The sequence below is a fragment of the Dermacentor andersoni genome, chromosome 8 (genome assembly GCF_023375885.2).
Source record: "Dermacentor andersoni chromosome 8, qqDerAnde1_hic_scaffold, whole genome shotgun sequence".
In the NCBI taxonomy this organism is placed as follows: Eukaryota; Metazoa; Arthropoda; class Arachnida; order Ixodida; family Ixodidae; genus Dermacentor; species Dermacentor andersoni.
Genome location: NC_092821.1, coordinates 48,180,082 through 48,195,294, shown reverse-complemented (window position 1 = coordinate 48,195,294; position 15,213 = coordinate 48,180,082). Strand labels below are relative to the sequence as shown.

Below are 15,213 nucleotides of genomic sequence, written 5' to 3'. Positions count from 1 at the left end.
CCGTTTCCCTCTTCAGTCGCGGCAAATCCGCCCGGAGAGTGACGGTGACGTAGTCGGGCTCCTGAGCCTACGTAATCGGGTCCGCAGTGTGACGTCGCTCGTGGTGACACGTGACTTCGAGAATTATTCGAGACAATATCTGTTATCTGTGCGATCTTGAATTGAGGAATTGAAGTTTAGAAAGTTAATAAACCCACAAACGGAATGGCGGCGTGTTTTTTGTTTTACTTAGCACTGAAGTAAGAGAGATGTACTTCGACCCACTTCGTCTACTTGTTTCCACGGTCGTGTGGTCACGTGCGCAAGTAGCGAAACTATGCGATTTTCTGCCGTGTTCCAGCGCGTGGTCACGCTCTGCTATCCGCTTGTTCTGCCTCAGTTTTCGTGTAGCACGGAATTACACCGACAGTCATGTTTCCTTGTGCACAGCCCGCAAAATCGTGCGCTGCGTGAACGAGACAGCAGCTCGAGCGCAGCGCGGCCAGCTGGGAAGCGCTGCGCAGGGAAAAAAAGCCACGAGAAAAAAAAAAATAATAAAGGTGAGGCCTATGACGTATGCGTCACGCGATCCTCGAGGGCTGGTATGGGAGAACGCAGGGAAGGAATTTCGCTTGCGAAAGCTAGATGGGGCGAGTGGAGAGAGCGTCTGGCTTGGCAGTGGAGCCCGCCTGCTGAAATTATGGGTTCGCGGCAGTGAAATATTTCTATTTCGGCTATTATTGAGCCGATTTAAAAATTTTTGCTGCAGAACGCTGCTTAGAGGACACGTAACAAATTCCAGCGTATCAACAAAATTTTATATGAAGCATGGTGAGAGGCCCTGTTATGAAATCTTTGGGATCCTAAAAATGCCATTATCCTGACATGGCGAAAAAATCGCGGCGTTGCCTTTCAAGTAAGAAACCTCAAAAATTGGGTTTTGCAATCGATGGAACCAGGTTCACATTCAGAGAGCGCTGACACCCCTTATTTACAAACTGCCGTAGACATGCATTACGTCCTAAACTAGCACACTTCAGAAACGGATCCGGAAATAGGACACGCCGCTCTCGGTAATCTATCAAATAATTCTGCGTTCTTTTTTGCATATGGGCACATATTTTGCCAAGTATTGTATTTACTCGAGAGTTCTCTAGTTGAACCGAGAACAGCCAACTTATTCTTGTTGGCACTTTCAAATTACCTTTAAAAATTATATTCTACTTTTTCTGGCACGGAAAGGGCCTCCCAAGCTTAATGTTTTGGAAAACCGTGGTCTATTTGAAAAAAAAGACACATTTCTTTATGCATCCATTCGCAAAAGCTCGACTCGCAAAAGCGCCTTCATCTGAATGGCGTAATCGTGTTCCTCAAAGCTCAAGCACATAGCTACAGTATGCAGGATACATCACAGCGCGACCTGTTTTGTTTGTAAAGACGTTGCAGAAGCTGCGCATGACTTCCTTGATAGCGGCACATAAAAGGATACACACAACTCACAACACAGTTTCTAAAAGAATTCTACCAATACATTGTCAGTATATATCATATGAACATCTAGTTGAGCTCCCAATCATAGTTAACGCACAGGAGGGTACATATATCAATTGAAACCGAGGGTACGCCAGATTGTAAAACATATAACTCAAGTATTCAGCAACTTTAAATAATGAGAACTGCACCTACAGCCAAATTGTATCTCACTGCATACGTGCCAAACTGCGAACTTTAAAATTCGGAGAAATCCTGCGAACACGAAATCTCTTGTTTAGGAGGGGCTATAGCAAGGATTGTTTAAAAGCTTGCTCAACACTCACATTGTTGGGTATGTGCACACATTACTAATGCTTATTCGCCTTTAGACGCAGGAGACAAGTTACAGCAAGCGTCTCACAGCCAAGGCGGACACCATTTTAGACCATAGTGAGTTTCTGCTGTGCCTTTAATACCTGCTGATATATCCTCCTCCGGGAAGTTACCTGAATAAAAATCTGAATAAACTTGTTCGAAGCAAGTACCCTGGTCTACACGTATGGCGCTTTGTCCTGGTATCAAGAAGGTTGTGCAAGTACCATCAGAATTTACGTTTTACATGCACTCTAACAACCTTGTGCTGCTACATATTTTAAGCCGATGACATAATCAAGAACACAACCGAATTTTCATAATACTTGATGCCACATTTCCAGAGCTGTAGAATCAGGACTGCTTCGTAAGCTTTACGAAAAATTCGGTAGTGTTCACAAGCATGATTACGCAAATCTTAAGCTCTTAACTGGCAGTAACCTTTTTTGTACACACCTTGTCACAGCATGCAGATAAGATTGTTTGTCGTGGTGTTCAGGATGCAGCAGTGACTCACATTCTTATACTTAGAAATGCCTCTCGTTCACAGAAGACACATATACTTAAACACTAAAAAATATTGAAGGTATTTGCAATCACTGTTAAAACTGTGAACTTACGATTTAACAATATTGTGTTAAAATGTGAGAGTATCCTCCCACAGGTAGCTACATGAACCTGAATCTGAGTGTATGAATTTCTCATTGCTACATCACAGGCAGTTGTTTCATGTGTGAAGGAAATCGCGGAAAACATTCTAAAAACGCAGATCAGTATGAAGTCAAATGAGAATTTATTAAAAAGAAAATTCGTTTGAGGATGAGGAGCGTTCGAAACATAATTTCTTGATGCAGTGTATCAGAGAACTTTCGCAGAGGTTCGACGATGCATTGAGTATTACGAGAGCAAACATGCTATTCTTTAGCAGACGGACAGAGAAAGCAAAAGAAACGGTACATATAATAAAGAAAGATGCTATTGCAGTTTTGTTGAAGTGATATTGTGGAAACATTGCAATCTCAGGTTGACCTCCCTGCAAAATAATAAACCTTCACAAATACACGACAACATACACGGACATGCGGCACAAATGTATGTTATCCTGACAGCTGTGTTCAACTGCAATACATAAAGCTAAAAATATGCGTAATAGTTAAAATCTGCTGGTAGCTGCCCATAACTGTTAATACAACACAACGGGCTTGCGGAAATGCCTACACAATTTCTCGCATCAGAAATTTCATAAAGAAGCGTTAATTGTCGCAGTGTAAATCCTTCTGCCCACTAAGTCTAAGGAATCACTTGCACTGGCCTACTTCATAATGGGAAGCAAACACGCGACAGTTGAAGCACTGGCCAACATTAAGGATTCAAGCAAATTTTAATCAAACAGTTCGTTAAATGTGCACTCCAACATTAACATCGCATACTATATTTCTATATTTTTGTCGTTGTACTAATCGTCTTCTTTTCAGCATAAGAAGAGATATTACACGAACCACAACCTACAAAAACGCGTGCAAGCACTAAACTTGGTTACCTCAAAAGGCGTGCTCGGCGAACGCTCCTTCATGTCAGAAATACCGCCGCATGGGCACTCCGTCCGGCTTAAACACTGTCAAACTAGGGATGAACTCCAAGACGTCATAAGAAGACTTTATCAAATTCTTCTGTACACTGTCATTCGATGCGAGAGCACCAGGTTGTTATGAGCTGGGAACAAAGAAAGTGCGAACAGGCCAGAGCTGCAATGCTCGAAATCGTCACAGCGCACAAAAGATATGGCAAGTTAATGGCTTTACACAAGCACAGAGATATTGCGGTGCCTAATGTACACGAAAACGAGCCGATTGACGTATTGGCGGCCATGTTGTTTACATCGTATTCCAGTAATTGTGATCGCACGGATGGGGGCTGGTGGCGGCTGAATATCGTAGTAATTCGATGTTATCCGAGTTGTATTCGGCATGTTTCAGCAACGTTGCTTTCAACATCGAGGAGAACAATCTGCGGAGCAGCTGCATCAACTTGTCAGGGCTTAAGTTCCTCGCATATCGTCATTCGCTTTACGAATGTTGCAGGGTGTATGTGTTATTCTGCGGCAGTAGTGTAAAATGACGTTGTGTCTTTTGTGCGTAGTCGACGGCGCATATGGAGTCGAGAGGTGTCTTCGACACCCTTTTTATTGGCTTCTGTGCCGTCCTGCGGATGTGTACTGTTGATGAGTAGAGCCGTCTATGCATCGGACGCTACTGTACTGTCATGGCGGCTTAATTTCTTGCTTTGTTGTGCACTTGTTGAATAGAACTTCCACAATATCGCCAGCGTTTTCGGACACTGCTCGCGTTTTCTTTGTGTGCATGTGTGTGGTCGCGCGCCTGTGATATTTATTGTTAGTGTGTCAGCTAAGCCAGCGAATTCCAAACTGTTCCCTGCATTTGTCCACGACGTGCCCGAACCCAGTGACATGCTACGTATTCGTTATTTCGAAAGCTTCTTTGAGTGTTGTAGCGGCATTGATTTTTGCGGTTTCACGGCCAGTTTTTATTGCATTGAAAATAATTACCTTGTGCTGAATGATAGTTGGCGCACCAACCGCTTCTGCATTTCTCCTTTAATTTCGAGTTTTGTGTTATGTGTTCTAGACAATGGCTGCCAACTTGGCAAGCTAGTCACACCCGAGAGTACCGTTTCTGTTACCATTGGGCACAAGAGGCTCTGTCAGTAAGCACTAAAGGTGTCAGTTGTGCATTTATTGTTTCAGGCATTCTACGTGGCAGATCTTACGTAATAAAAAAAAATTATGTAGTTCATACGGCTCGTAGTTTTTTTTTTAATGCTGTAGATTTAGAAACCTGGCTTTGTCATTTAGAAATATGGAAGTGTTTTTTCTTGCACATGACATCTAAACTTCCAAAAGATTGTTGTGCATGCAGGCGCTCGTACCTGCAGGAAAATTAAGCTATACATTCTATACCGCTGTTACATTTTTCTTGAATACTGTAATCATGTATGCAGCTGTTCATAAGGCTACATACATGTGTGTGTATTATGCTTGTACAGACTCCATATGTGCTGCTCGATACTAATAGACTGCATGTGTGTAATACGCGCAAGAATTCCGCATGGATACAGGAATACGCTTTCCATACACTTCGTACAAAGATGTTCCATATGTCCAGCACAACCTCTGGGTGCTTCTATGAAAGCCCGTTTGTTGTCCTTATCTTCCCATATTATCCGTAGAAAGTTTCCCTATATACCGCATAATTTTCACATGCTTCCTTAATATTCCGTATCATGTCCATATGTTTTCCATGTCTTTCTTAAGGAAAATCTACGGAATCCATATATTTTCTATAAGATCTTATACGAAACGTTTCAGTATAGGCTTCACAGAAATTCACCTATTTAGGCCTAGATGGCAGTAGGGGTATTTTGGGACATGAAACGGAAGGATCAACAAAACGGGGCAGAAAATGAACCGGGCGTCTAGCCAGCGAATGCTGCGCATGAAATATGAACAAGAAAGTGTCGAGTTACAAGAACGACGATGATACAAATCCATGTACTATCCCTAACTCCCATGGTGGATGCACATTTGTAGAGCCAGAGTTCCTTCTAGTAATTGCTGTAGGAAACCATTTGACACAAAAATGTTAGATTTTTTTTTAAACGTGACCCTCGCACGTGACGTAGGGAGACCAGCGTCGCATCATAGGCCAGAAAAATAGTTTCTCCGTCAGTAAATTGCTTGCATTGCTTTAAAGATCGAAACTTTATAACTATGCTGAGTCTTCAGAAAGTTCTCAGTGACGAGGAACGGAGTCGACAAAACGCGGTGAGAATAAGACGCAGTTAGAATGCAGGCGAGAGCTTGCGCGGGCAAGGTACGCGCAAAAAACTCAAGCAACGACACATTTGCGTCTGCCGCAAAGGAGAGAAGTTTCTGAAGATGCGTTGGAACGTAGGCGAAAGCGTCCGCTGGCATAGCATGCGAAAAGAAAAGCCCTGCATAACATTTCTTTCATTTATAAAACACAAGATAAGAGGTATAAAACGAATTTACTGGGGAGATCGTCATGGTGAGCTTGGTGTTATTGGAATGGCTATTCTTTTAAAGGGCCCTTTAGCGGGCCACATAGAAAATTTTGGTCATGCACTGGAAGCTGTTACGTGTCCTATAGGGGAGAGTTCTACAGCAAGAATTTATCAAATTTGTTTATGATTAGTACTTGAAAACAAGAAAAAACAGCGCTACAAAGACGCGGACTAAAAGAACTCGTATGACGGACAGGTGCTTTCTTCAAGTATGTTACACCAACTCGCCCACATCAAGCTCCTGCTGGTTTATTAATCGCCGCGATCGAAATATTTCGGCGCCGGGAACCCATGGTTTCAGGAGGCGAGCGTCGCCACCAACATAACCCTCACTCCACTTGCCCCGGTATAGCCTCCGCAAGCGAAATTCCTCCCCGGCGTTTCCACGTACCGGAGCCGAAGGATCGCGTAACGCATACGCCATGGGCCCCACTTTCCTTTTTTTTTTCTCTGTCGCTTTTTTGCCGCGCGGCACACTTCCGCTGATGGCCGATCGCGCGACCTGTGGCGTTTTTGTCGTTCCGCGCAGCGTACGATTTTTTTCGCGCCGTGGACGAGAAAACCTTGCTAGCGACCACTGAGGCAGACGCAAGACGATCACAGCGCATGATCACGCGCTTGAACATGGTAGAAAATGACACAGTTTCGCTCTCTGCACCTGCCCCTGCACGGCATAGGAACGAGAAGATGAAACAGAAGAACATCTCTCTTGCTACGGTGCGAAGTAAAACAAACACACACAGACATTGGTTTGTAGGTTTTATTATTTCCTTACACTTTAATTCTTCTAATGAAGCAACTGAAGGTAAGAATAAATGCTGTTGCCTTTAATAATTATGAAAGTCACCTGCCACTATGAGCGATGTTATAGCACTGCCATGTGCGTAGGTGCACTTGTGCGATATGCGTCGATTCCCCGGCAGAGAGCACGGTGCCCTCGAGGAAAAGAGCAACGGCGTTTGGTTTGAATTTTAAACATTCCACATCGCGCAGGAGTGCATTACTTAGCAGACACGAATGTTAGCTCGTATTGTCTGCATTGCGCTTGTCACGTCAATATTGCCGGACCTAGTGAGGGGCCCTTTGAAATACTGCAGTCTTAGATTTAAGGGTACAGTATAGGCTTCATGCGTAATGACTTCAAAGAATGGTGCGCACTGTATCACCATTCTCCTATGGGGAGCTTCCGCCGCAATTTTTATTTACCGAGTAGGGAGTTGCCAGCACTTCTACGTATCGGGTATGTTTCGAGCTTCTTCTCGTAGACCAATCTGGAACATAGTGCAGCCTAAAAAATGTGGGCCTGTATGTGCTGCTGGCTATGCGTTTTAAGCAGACCTTTTTGCTTGTGGCACATTCATCTTTGTTCACCAATAGTATTGTAGTCCCTGACAAAATGCTATCTCTATACACTTCCTCATTATGAAAATGAACGGGATTTATTGGTTGTATACGGAAGCTGGAATTTTCATAGAAGCGCAAGACAGGGGCTTGCCCCTCAGAATCACTTAGTGGCACTCTCTGTTTCTGCAAAGTGCGCTTGGACCTTTCACGCTACATAGGTGCCCTCAGTGATGATTACTAAAGCTTTTGACCGACCGCAAGTACTAAGTGGCTATGGCGATCTGCTTCTATACTTAAGATGACTGGTTGCATTCTTCGCCGCTTCGATCGCATAGAAATCGAGCGGGAACGAAGAAGGATCGTGTGCCGTGCTTTTATTGCACGCTAACAAACCCCGATTATTGAAATATACCGGGAATCCCTCCAATGCAAGAGCGAGAACCTCTAAACACTCTTAACAGAAAGAACGCTTTTTCTAATGTGACTTACCGATCAGTGGTGGACGGAGGAGAAGAGACACGCCTGTGCAGAAGAACACACTACCCATAATCACAGGTAAATTGCCGATGCCGAAGTCCTTCACCAAGATAGGAGCCAGCAGACACGTTCTTGATCCGCACGTGGCGCCCATGAGGACAGAAACCGCAATCATTTGCGGTACCGCATTCGCCCAGATAAGCCATTCATAAGTGAGTCCCTGTGCTAAGTATCCCAAAATTATGACGTATTCATGCGATAAAATGTGCGAATCGATAGCGATGCCCACAACAGATCTAAACGCGATATCCGCTGCCGAGAAAGCTTGGAGAAAATAAACGGCATTCGAAGGATTAAGGCCGTGGTCATTGGCAATGTCTCCCACAATTATATTGAATAAGCCCGCGGGGATGATCATGGCTGCGAAAGACAGAGCGTGGACAAGAAAAGACAACGTAAAGATTTGCCTTGTCGCCATGGGGAGACTAAGATTTAGCAGAGCCTTCTTTGCATCCATCAGCTTAAGAGAACTTTTGCGTGCAAACAGGCCTGTATGTGACTCGTTTTCCTGCTCTTTCGCAGACCATGCTGCTGTCTGCTGAAAACATAATCGTTGGCTTGAGTAAGGGTCATCACTTTCTATCGCTTTTGCTATGCTGACGTCTTGATTGGCAGTTTGAATCAAAAGAGATGCATTCTTTGTATCCTCTTCATTGGGCATCGCTTTCTTTACAACTTCCGCCTCCGTCAGCCACGGTGGGCTTCGGAGAACAATAACGGCTGGAATCGTGTTTAGGATAATCGCACCATAAATAAGAAATGCCCCACGGATTCCATACGTCGTTTGCAAGAACTCTATCAGTGGGGTAAAAACGATAGCGCTGAAGCCGAACGCTGTAAACACTAGGCTAATGGCCGTCGCCCTTCGCTTCTCGAAATGCTGGGCGAGCAGAATGTTCGAAGCCACGTACAAGCCGCACATCGCAGTACCTGGAAAAAAAATGTTGGAAATTGGCAGAAACATCGAATGACGAGTTCTAGGGCAGGCGCAAAAACTTCAGAGAATTATTACAAATAAGAATGATTGATTCTTGAGAATAGCATCCCAAAATTAGCATTGTGGCAATTAGAGACGCTCATGTAGTACAGATTAGTTTTAAACACTTGGTCTTTTTTAAAGCACACCGGAAATACGAACACGAAAAGTTTTGCATTTCACCCGCATGAAAATATCACAGCCACGGTGGATTGTTGATTCCAGGCCTCCGTCTCAGCCGCTGAATATAGAACGACAAGGCCACTGTTACCATTCGGGTAACAATTCGATGCGCTGAACGAGAGAAAAAAAAGATCTATGGCTCTGTATTCATAGGCCAAATTTTACATTAGGTGGTCCCGTTACAGATAGCTGTAGGGATATTACGATCACTACAAAGTCTACACGGTTTAGAAAGAGAAGAATACGCGACATTTAATATAGGACTCGACTCTCCCGCATCACTCGAATTTATTAATGCTATTAGCATTCTTTAGGTACTTCCCTCAGTTTGCGTTATGTCGCTATGCATCTATGCCTTGGTATATATATATATATATATATATATATATATATATATATATATATATATATATATATATATATATATATATATATATATATATATATATATGTACGTATATCTGCGCGTGGCCTCCTTTTCGCCAACTTCGGCCAATTTGTAGTCCATGACGAGGCATAGCGAGCATTGAGTTGCTGTGACGAGGAAACTGGGTTAAAACGAACCGTTCATCTAGCTTACGTCACTGTGTATCTAATACTGGGTATGTGATTTTCCTCAATGAACCACTTCTACGCCAATAATGTCACCGGCTATGTTCCACGGCGTGAGTACACGCTATTCATTGAATCTCTTTAACGACCACTTCGTAAACTGGCAATGTGCCGCTAATAATGAACTACTTTGATGCCAATTTCGGTTAGTAGGTATGTAGGTGTGCAGTAAGGTAGCTGTATGCATGTATGTGCTGCTCGGTAATAAAACTGTATCTGTCGCTGGGTGCGTACCAGTTTTCATAATAATCATTATGAAAACGGAGTTATTGGATATGGGCCGTATGTCCAGAAAGGTATGCATCGAAGAGCACTGGTTCAAGTCGAGCCTTGTCTCTCGCATGACGTTGACAATCCTGCTTGCGCCTGGGCTGTTCTTTTCATGAGAATTACCCCCACGGAATAAGCAGGAGCCATCCTGGCCATCAATAGGCAGGCCCTGGAGGATCGAAGTAAGATTTGAAGCACCTGACATGATCGGTATCCTTTCCGCGGCGTCGTAGATCCGAAACAGCGTAAAGGGCTCGATAACGATGGCGATCAGTTAACAGGAGATGTGCGCTCGACTGCTCGCTAGAGCTTGTCATACTTATGATTTTCGGAGACAGACCGGAGGCGCGGGGTGGTATTTGCAACAATACAATTAATACGCGAAAGAAGAGCTGTGGTTGGAAGATTAAAATTATGGGGTTTTACATGCCAAAACTACTTTCTGATTATGAGGCACGCCGTAGTGGAGGACTCCGGAAATTTCGACCACCTGGGGTTCTTTAACGTGCATCTAAATCTAAGTACACCGCTGTTTTCGCATTTCGCAAAGAAAGGACCATACTATCTGCTCGTGCTGGAAATCATCGAACTTCATCACAGTGCCGAGTTAAGCGGCCACGTGATCACCTGTCAATGGGTGCCTAGTCATTGTGGTGTTTTTGTCAATGAACTTGCTGACAGTGAAGCAAGATCGGCCTCCTCTTCCTCTGATGAAGTACTGATTGCCTACTCGCGACCTGACACCAACTCCATGATCAAGGCACTCATACAGGACCTTACAAAGGCTTACAGAGCCCACTATGACAACATTCACAGACGTCTACATATGATTGACCCAGACGGTAAATTCTGTTTGCCCCCGAAGCTTACACGGAGCAAAACATCATTGCTACACAGGATGCGGCTCGGCGTTGCTTTCACCCGTCCCTACGCACACCTCATCGGCCAATCGAACAGCCCTGATTGTTAACACTGCCAGATGCCCGAAACACTGCAACACGTACTGTGCGACTGCCCAGCATATATGCTGGAGCGACGGACGTTAGACAGTTTCCTAGCCAGCGTTGGCAGGCAACCACTGTCGGAGGAAGCTATCCTCGGCCCATGGCCTGACACGGCGATTTCAATGCGTGCAACAAACGTGTTATTGAATTTTCTGCAGGACACCAACCTCGACGAGCGGCTCTAGCGAGACACCTGTCTCATGTACATAAGCAACTCACCACTTCTCTTATCATCATAATCCATCCTAATACTTTCACTCCCCTTCCCTCTTCCCCAGTGCAGACTAGCAGACTACAACACACTAGCTCAGGTCGACCTCTCTGTCTTTGCTATGAATAAATTCTATTCATTCAACAGCCATAACGAACCAGCCATCAGATGGATTGCGAATCGCAATAAAGCTATAATATCTAGTAGCAATAAAGTGTGGAAGTGGATAGAGAGAAAGTAAGGGAGAACGCTCAAATTTTACAGTCATTTGGCAACACTGGCCATGCCATCATCTTGGTCGTGACGCACATGAGCTGCAGTTTCTTGTTGCGAGGCGCGGCCACTGTATCCATGCGGCTATTCCAGGCTCTAATGCGCCCAGCACATCATGGACAACGAACTTCATTGTGCCGCCATGAATGAGTGAATCCGGCGTTTTTTAGTACGTTGAAATATTCCTCCGGATTACATCAAGAAGGGCACTGCTTTGAAGCCCAAATTTAGGCTGTGGTGACTTGGGCTTCGAACATACACTATAACTGCCCCGAAAATTGCTCTTTGGGTTTCGGGTTCCTTACGTTTGCATCAAGCACCTAAAGCAACCTCGATTTGCAATACAATAGCACAGAGTCATTGCGTTCCCCTCTCCCTCCCCCCCCCCCCCAAAAAAGAAGAAAAATTCTCCCCGCGTGCGAGCGATCTAATATCTCGTACTAGGGCTGTTCGTCGAAGCGGCATCCTAAGAAAGCACCATGCGCGCAACGAATAATGACTCTGGTTGCTAAGTGCGGCTTGGATTCTTGTTTTTAGTTGTGGAAGTCCGGTCGCATATGCGTGTTCATTAATAATTGCGGACAAACTATACTGACCAGTTGAATGCCGGGATATTGCAAAGTTGATTCCCAGCACTACGTGCTGCTTTCTTCCGTTCGCCGCAGCACCTGTGAAGTGTTTGCACTCCATATACATGGCGTAGCCCACATTCCTTGTTCCTGGAATTATGTGCACTGCTAAACTCTCGCGTAGCTTTTAAAGCGGAAGCTTTACTGGCCGCGAACTTGCGATTTCGCCGTGGCCGTGCTCCGAGGAGGCAGATGACGTCACACCACGTTCCTCGTCACAACACATTCCTCGTCGTTGCGTTCGCCTCCGCTCGCTTCGCCATCTGTATCGCATGACGGATAACACGTCAGAGGATTGAAAAGGAGAGCTCGCGTGCACCGCAACCACAGTTGAGGCGGCAGTATGGACGGCGAAAATTGTGTTAAGCAGGAGGAGGCCTGGAATCGACATCGGAACGAGACCAAGATGAAACGAATCGCCCAGGAAACAGACGAACAGCGCGCCGAACGACTGGCTAAACACCGCCACATAGCTAGAGAACCAGGCTAACCTGGACTTGAAATCAAGATAAACCAAGGCTAACCATGCTATGCCTTAGCTTTCGCTACGTATATCCTGGCATAGCCGAGCTAAGCCATCGTCAATTTTTGTGTCTGTAAGATGAGGGCTCTACTGCACACAGACGCCCCCGCTTCAGGTACAGCGCAATAGCATCAGATACCCTGACAGCTTGCGACTACCCGTACTAGCTTGGCTTCTCAATACCCGAGCCAAGCAAGAAGAACACAAGATGAGAAATGCGTATATTTGATAAAAAAATACATGTACTACGGTTTCGCACGCTGTAAGGTGAAGCAGTGAGAACTTCATTTTAAATAAACTTTGTTCCTCATCCTCTCCCTCTGCCATTGGTGCTCTGCTGTTATTAAGCGAAGTACCAATGAGCACTTACGTAACTACACATGTTTTCGTCCAATGGAGAAACCTCTTCCAATAAATTTTCCTGTTCTGTGGGAACTTTTCAGTGATTAAAGGTTTCGAGAAGCTTTCCCTTTGTCTTTGTAGGGCACCATCTGTTTTATCCAGGAAAGTTGAGAAGCCCAGAGGTACTGTTTATGCAACTTTTTTCCAGTACTCTTCCGTCGATAGCACTGTTTTGTTCCCTACTAAATGGTCTTTCGTGATGCCGAAACTGACATGTCAAAGTGTGTTTCTCAAACTACGAATCGAAATACACGTCGTTTCCTCAGTTTAGCATGTTCACTTGATCCGCAACAATTACGGCAGAATGTACCTCATTATGACAGTCGATGGTAATGGGAATAGAATTCGAGCAATACAGCGAGAGGCCATATTCCTGAAGCCACGTTCAATTAACACGTGAAGTGGTAACTCAGAAAATTTGGATGTTTCGGCTATGTGCTGCCTATTCTGATTTGTCCCACTGTGCGACGGCACTCCCTTGCTAACGCCACCCATAGGCAATGGCGGCACGACAACGACTTTATGGCGACGACGCAGTGAAGTTGCAATGACGAAGGAATTGTATCTATTGAACGACAAAGGTGCTATAACGACGCGGCAGGACAAGTAGATTTTGATTGCTAATTATGAAGTGGTGTAAAGGAAACAAGGAGACGACAACGATATGAGGACAATGAGACGTCGCCGGTGGTGTGGCGGTGACGGTATCACATCAACCGGATAGAACGGCTCCAAAGACGACGAGGGCACGACACGCAGGCATGATGACAATGGTATGACAATGCAGGCAGATAGCGTCTTTATGACTACGACGATATGAAGGCAATGGCATGACACCTGTGGTATAATTTTAACTTATAGACGACAGCTTGATTACCGTAATAAGACGAACAAAAATGATGTCGATAGACTGACGAATATGGTATGATGGCGGCGAAATAACGACAATGAAATGACGCTGGCGTTAGCGTCAGAAGATAGATAGATAGATAGACAGACAGACAGACAGACAGACAGACAGACAGACAGACAGACAGACAGACAGACAGACAGACAGACAGACAGACAGACAGACAGACAGACAGACAGACAGACAGACAGACAGACAGACAGACAGACAGACAGACAGACAGACAGATAGATAGATAGATAGATAGATAGATAGATAGATAGATAGATAGATAGATAGATAGATAGATAGATAGATAGATAGATAGATAGATAGATAGATAGATAGATAGATAGATAGATAGATAGATAGATAGATAGATAGATGATAGGCAGGCTGGAAACGGCTCGACTAAGCAAAGAATGCTATTCGCTTTAAACATTTGACCAAAATATGTACTCAACAAAGCGCAAAATTTTTATTGCATATTCAATCATTATTTTAGCCCCTAAAAGAAGTAGTGCGCATCAAAAATTTCAAGGAGCGTTGCTTTCAAACCGCAAACCTCAATAAAAGGGAAGAAATAGATGTCCCGGTCATATAGGTCATGTAAGTAGGTGTTGTGCTTAATGAGAGCAGCATTCCGGGCAAGTTGGTAATCCATCACTCAAATGATGTTGCACAACAAAAAACGACACGGACGTGAGAGAACGACACACCAAGCGCAAAAATGACGCTTTGCGCTTGGTGTGTCGTCCTCTCACGTCCGTGTCGTTTTTTGTTGCGCAATATAATTTGAGTAAAGGTGTTGAATCTTTTTACACGTGGACTATACTACAGTTGCTTCGTAAAATTTTAAGCAACATTGTCGTGGAGAAAAATAGTATACAAATATGGTATGATTACCGTGAAGGATTCCCAAGGAAATGGTGATGAATAGGATATCTCGTGCCAGGTAACACAGACAGACTCCAATTCCAGCCAAAGGTGAGCAGACCAACAGCACTGCCCGGCACGAAAAACGCTGGCATAGGTAGCCAGCTATCGGACCTGGAATAAAAATTATAGCGATGCTTCACTTCATGTACGCGGGTTACGCACAAGCGTAAGGACAGCGGGAACATGCACAGAGGGCACATCTGGGTCGAAGCACAAACTGGAAGAGCGCGAGTGTGGTCGCGGACGCTACATTCATCTCGACGGTGCGGCGCCTGTTGTGCCACAGGGAAAGCGCAAGTGCTAGACATGCAAAGAAACGCCGCTAACATGCACAGAGAGCACCACGGCGTCGAAGCACAAACTGGAAGAGCGCGAAGACGGCAGCGGACGCTATATTGATCTCCATGGTGCGTTGCCTGTTGTGCCACAGGGAAAGCGCAAGTGCCGGGAATGACAAAGAAACTCTGTGACATGCACCGTGCACACCACGGCGCTG

At 44.8% G+C, this 15,213-nt stretch overlaps 1 protein-coding gene across 1 annotated transcript in view; it reads right to left on the bottom strand.

Annotated features, from left to right (window-relative positions):
* The window catches only part of LOC129383474 (monocarboxylate transporter 3-like), a 65,822-nt gene that overhangs the window by 26,570 nt on the left and 24,039 nt on the right, over positions 1–15,213 (bottom strand). The window contains exons 2-3 of the mRNA XM_072283998.1: positions 14,685–14,828; positions 7,759–8,736 (exon numbers count right to left, since the gene is read on the bottom strand). Of these exons, the coding sequence (XP_072140099.1) occupies positions 7,759–8,736; positions 14,685–14,828 (1,122 nt within the window). The remainder of the gene's footprint in view (positions 1–7,758; positions 8,737–14,684; positions 14,829–15,213) is intronic.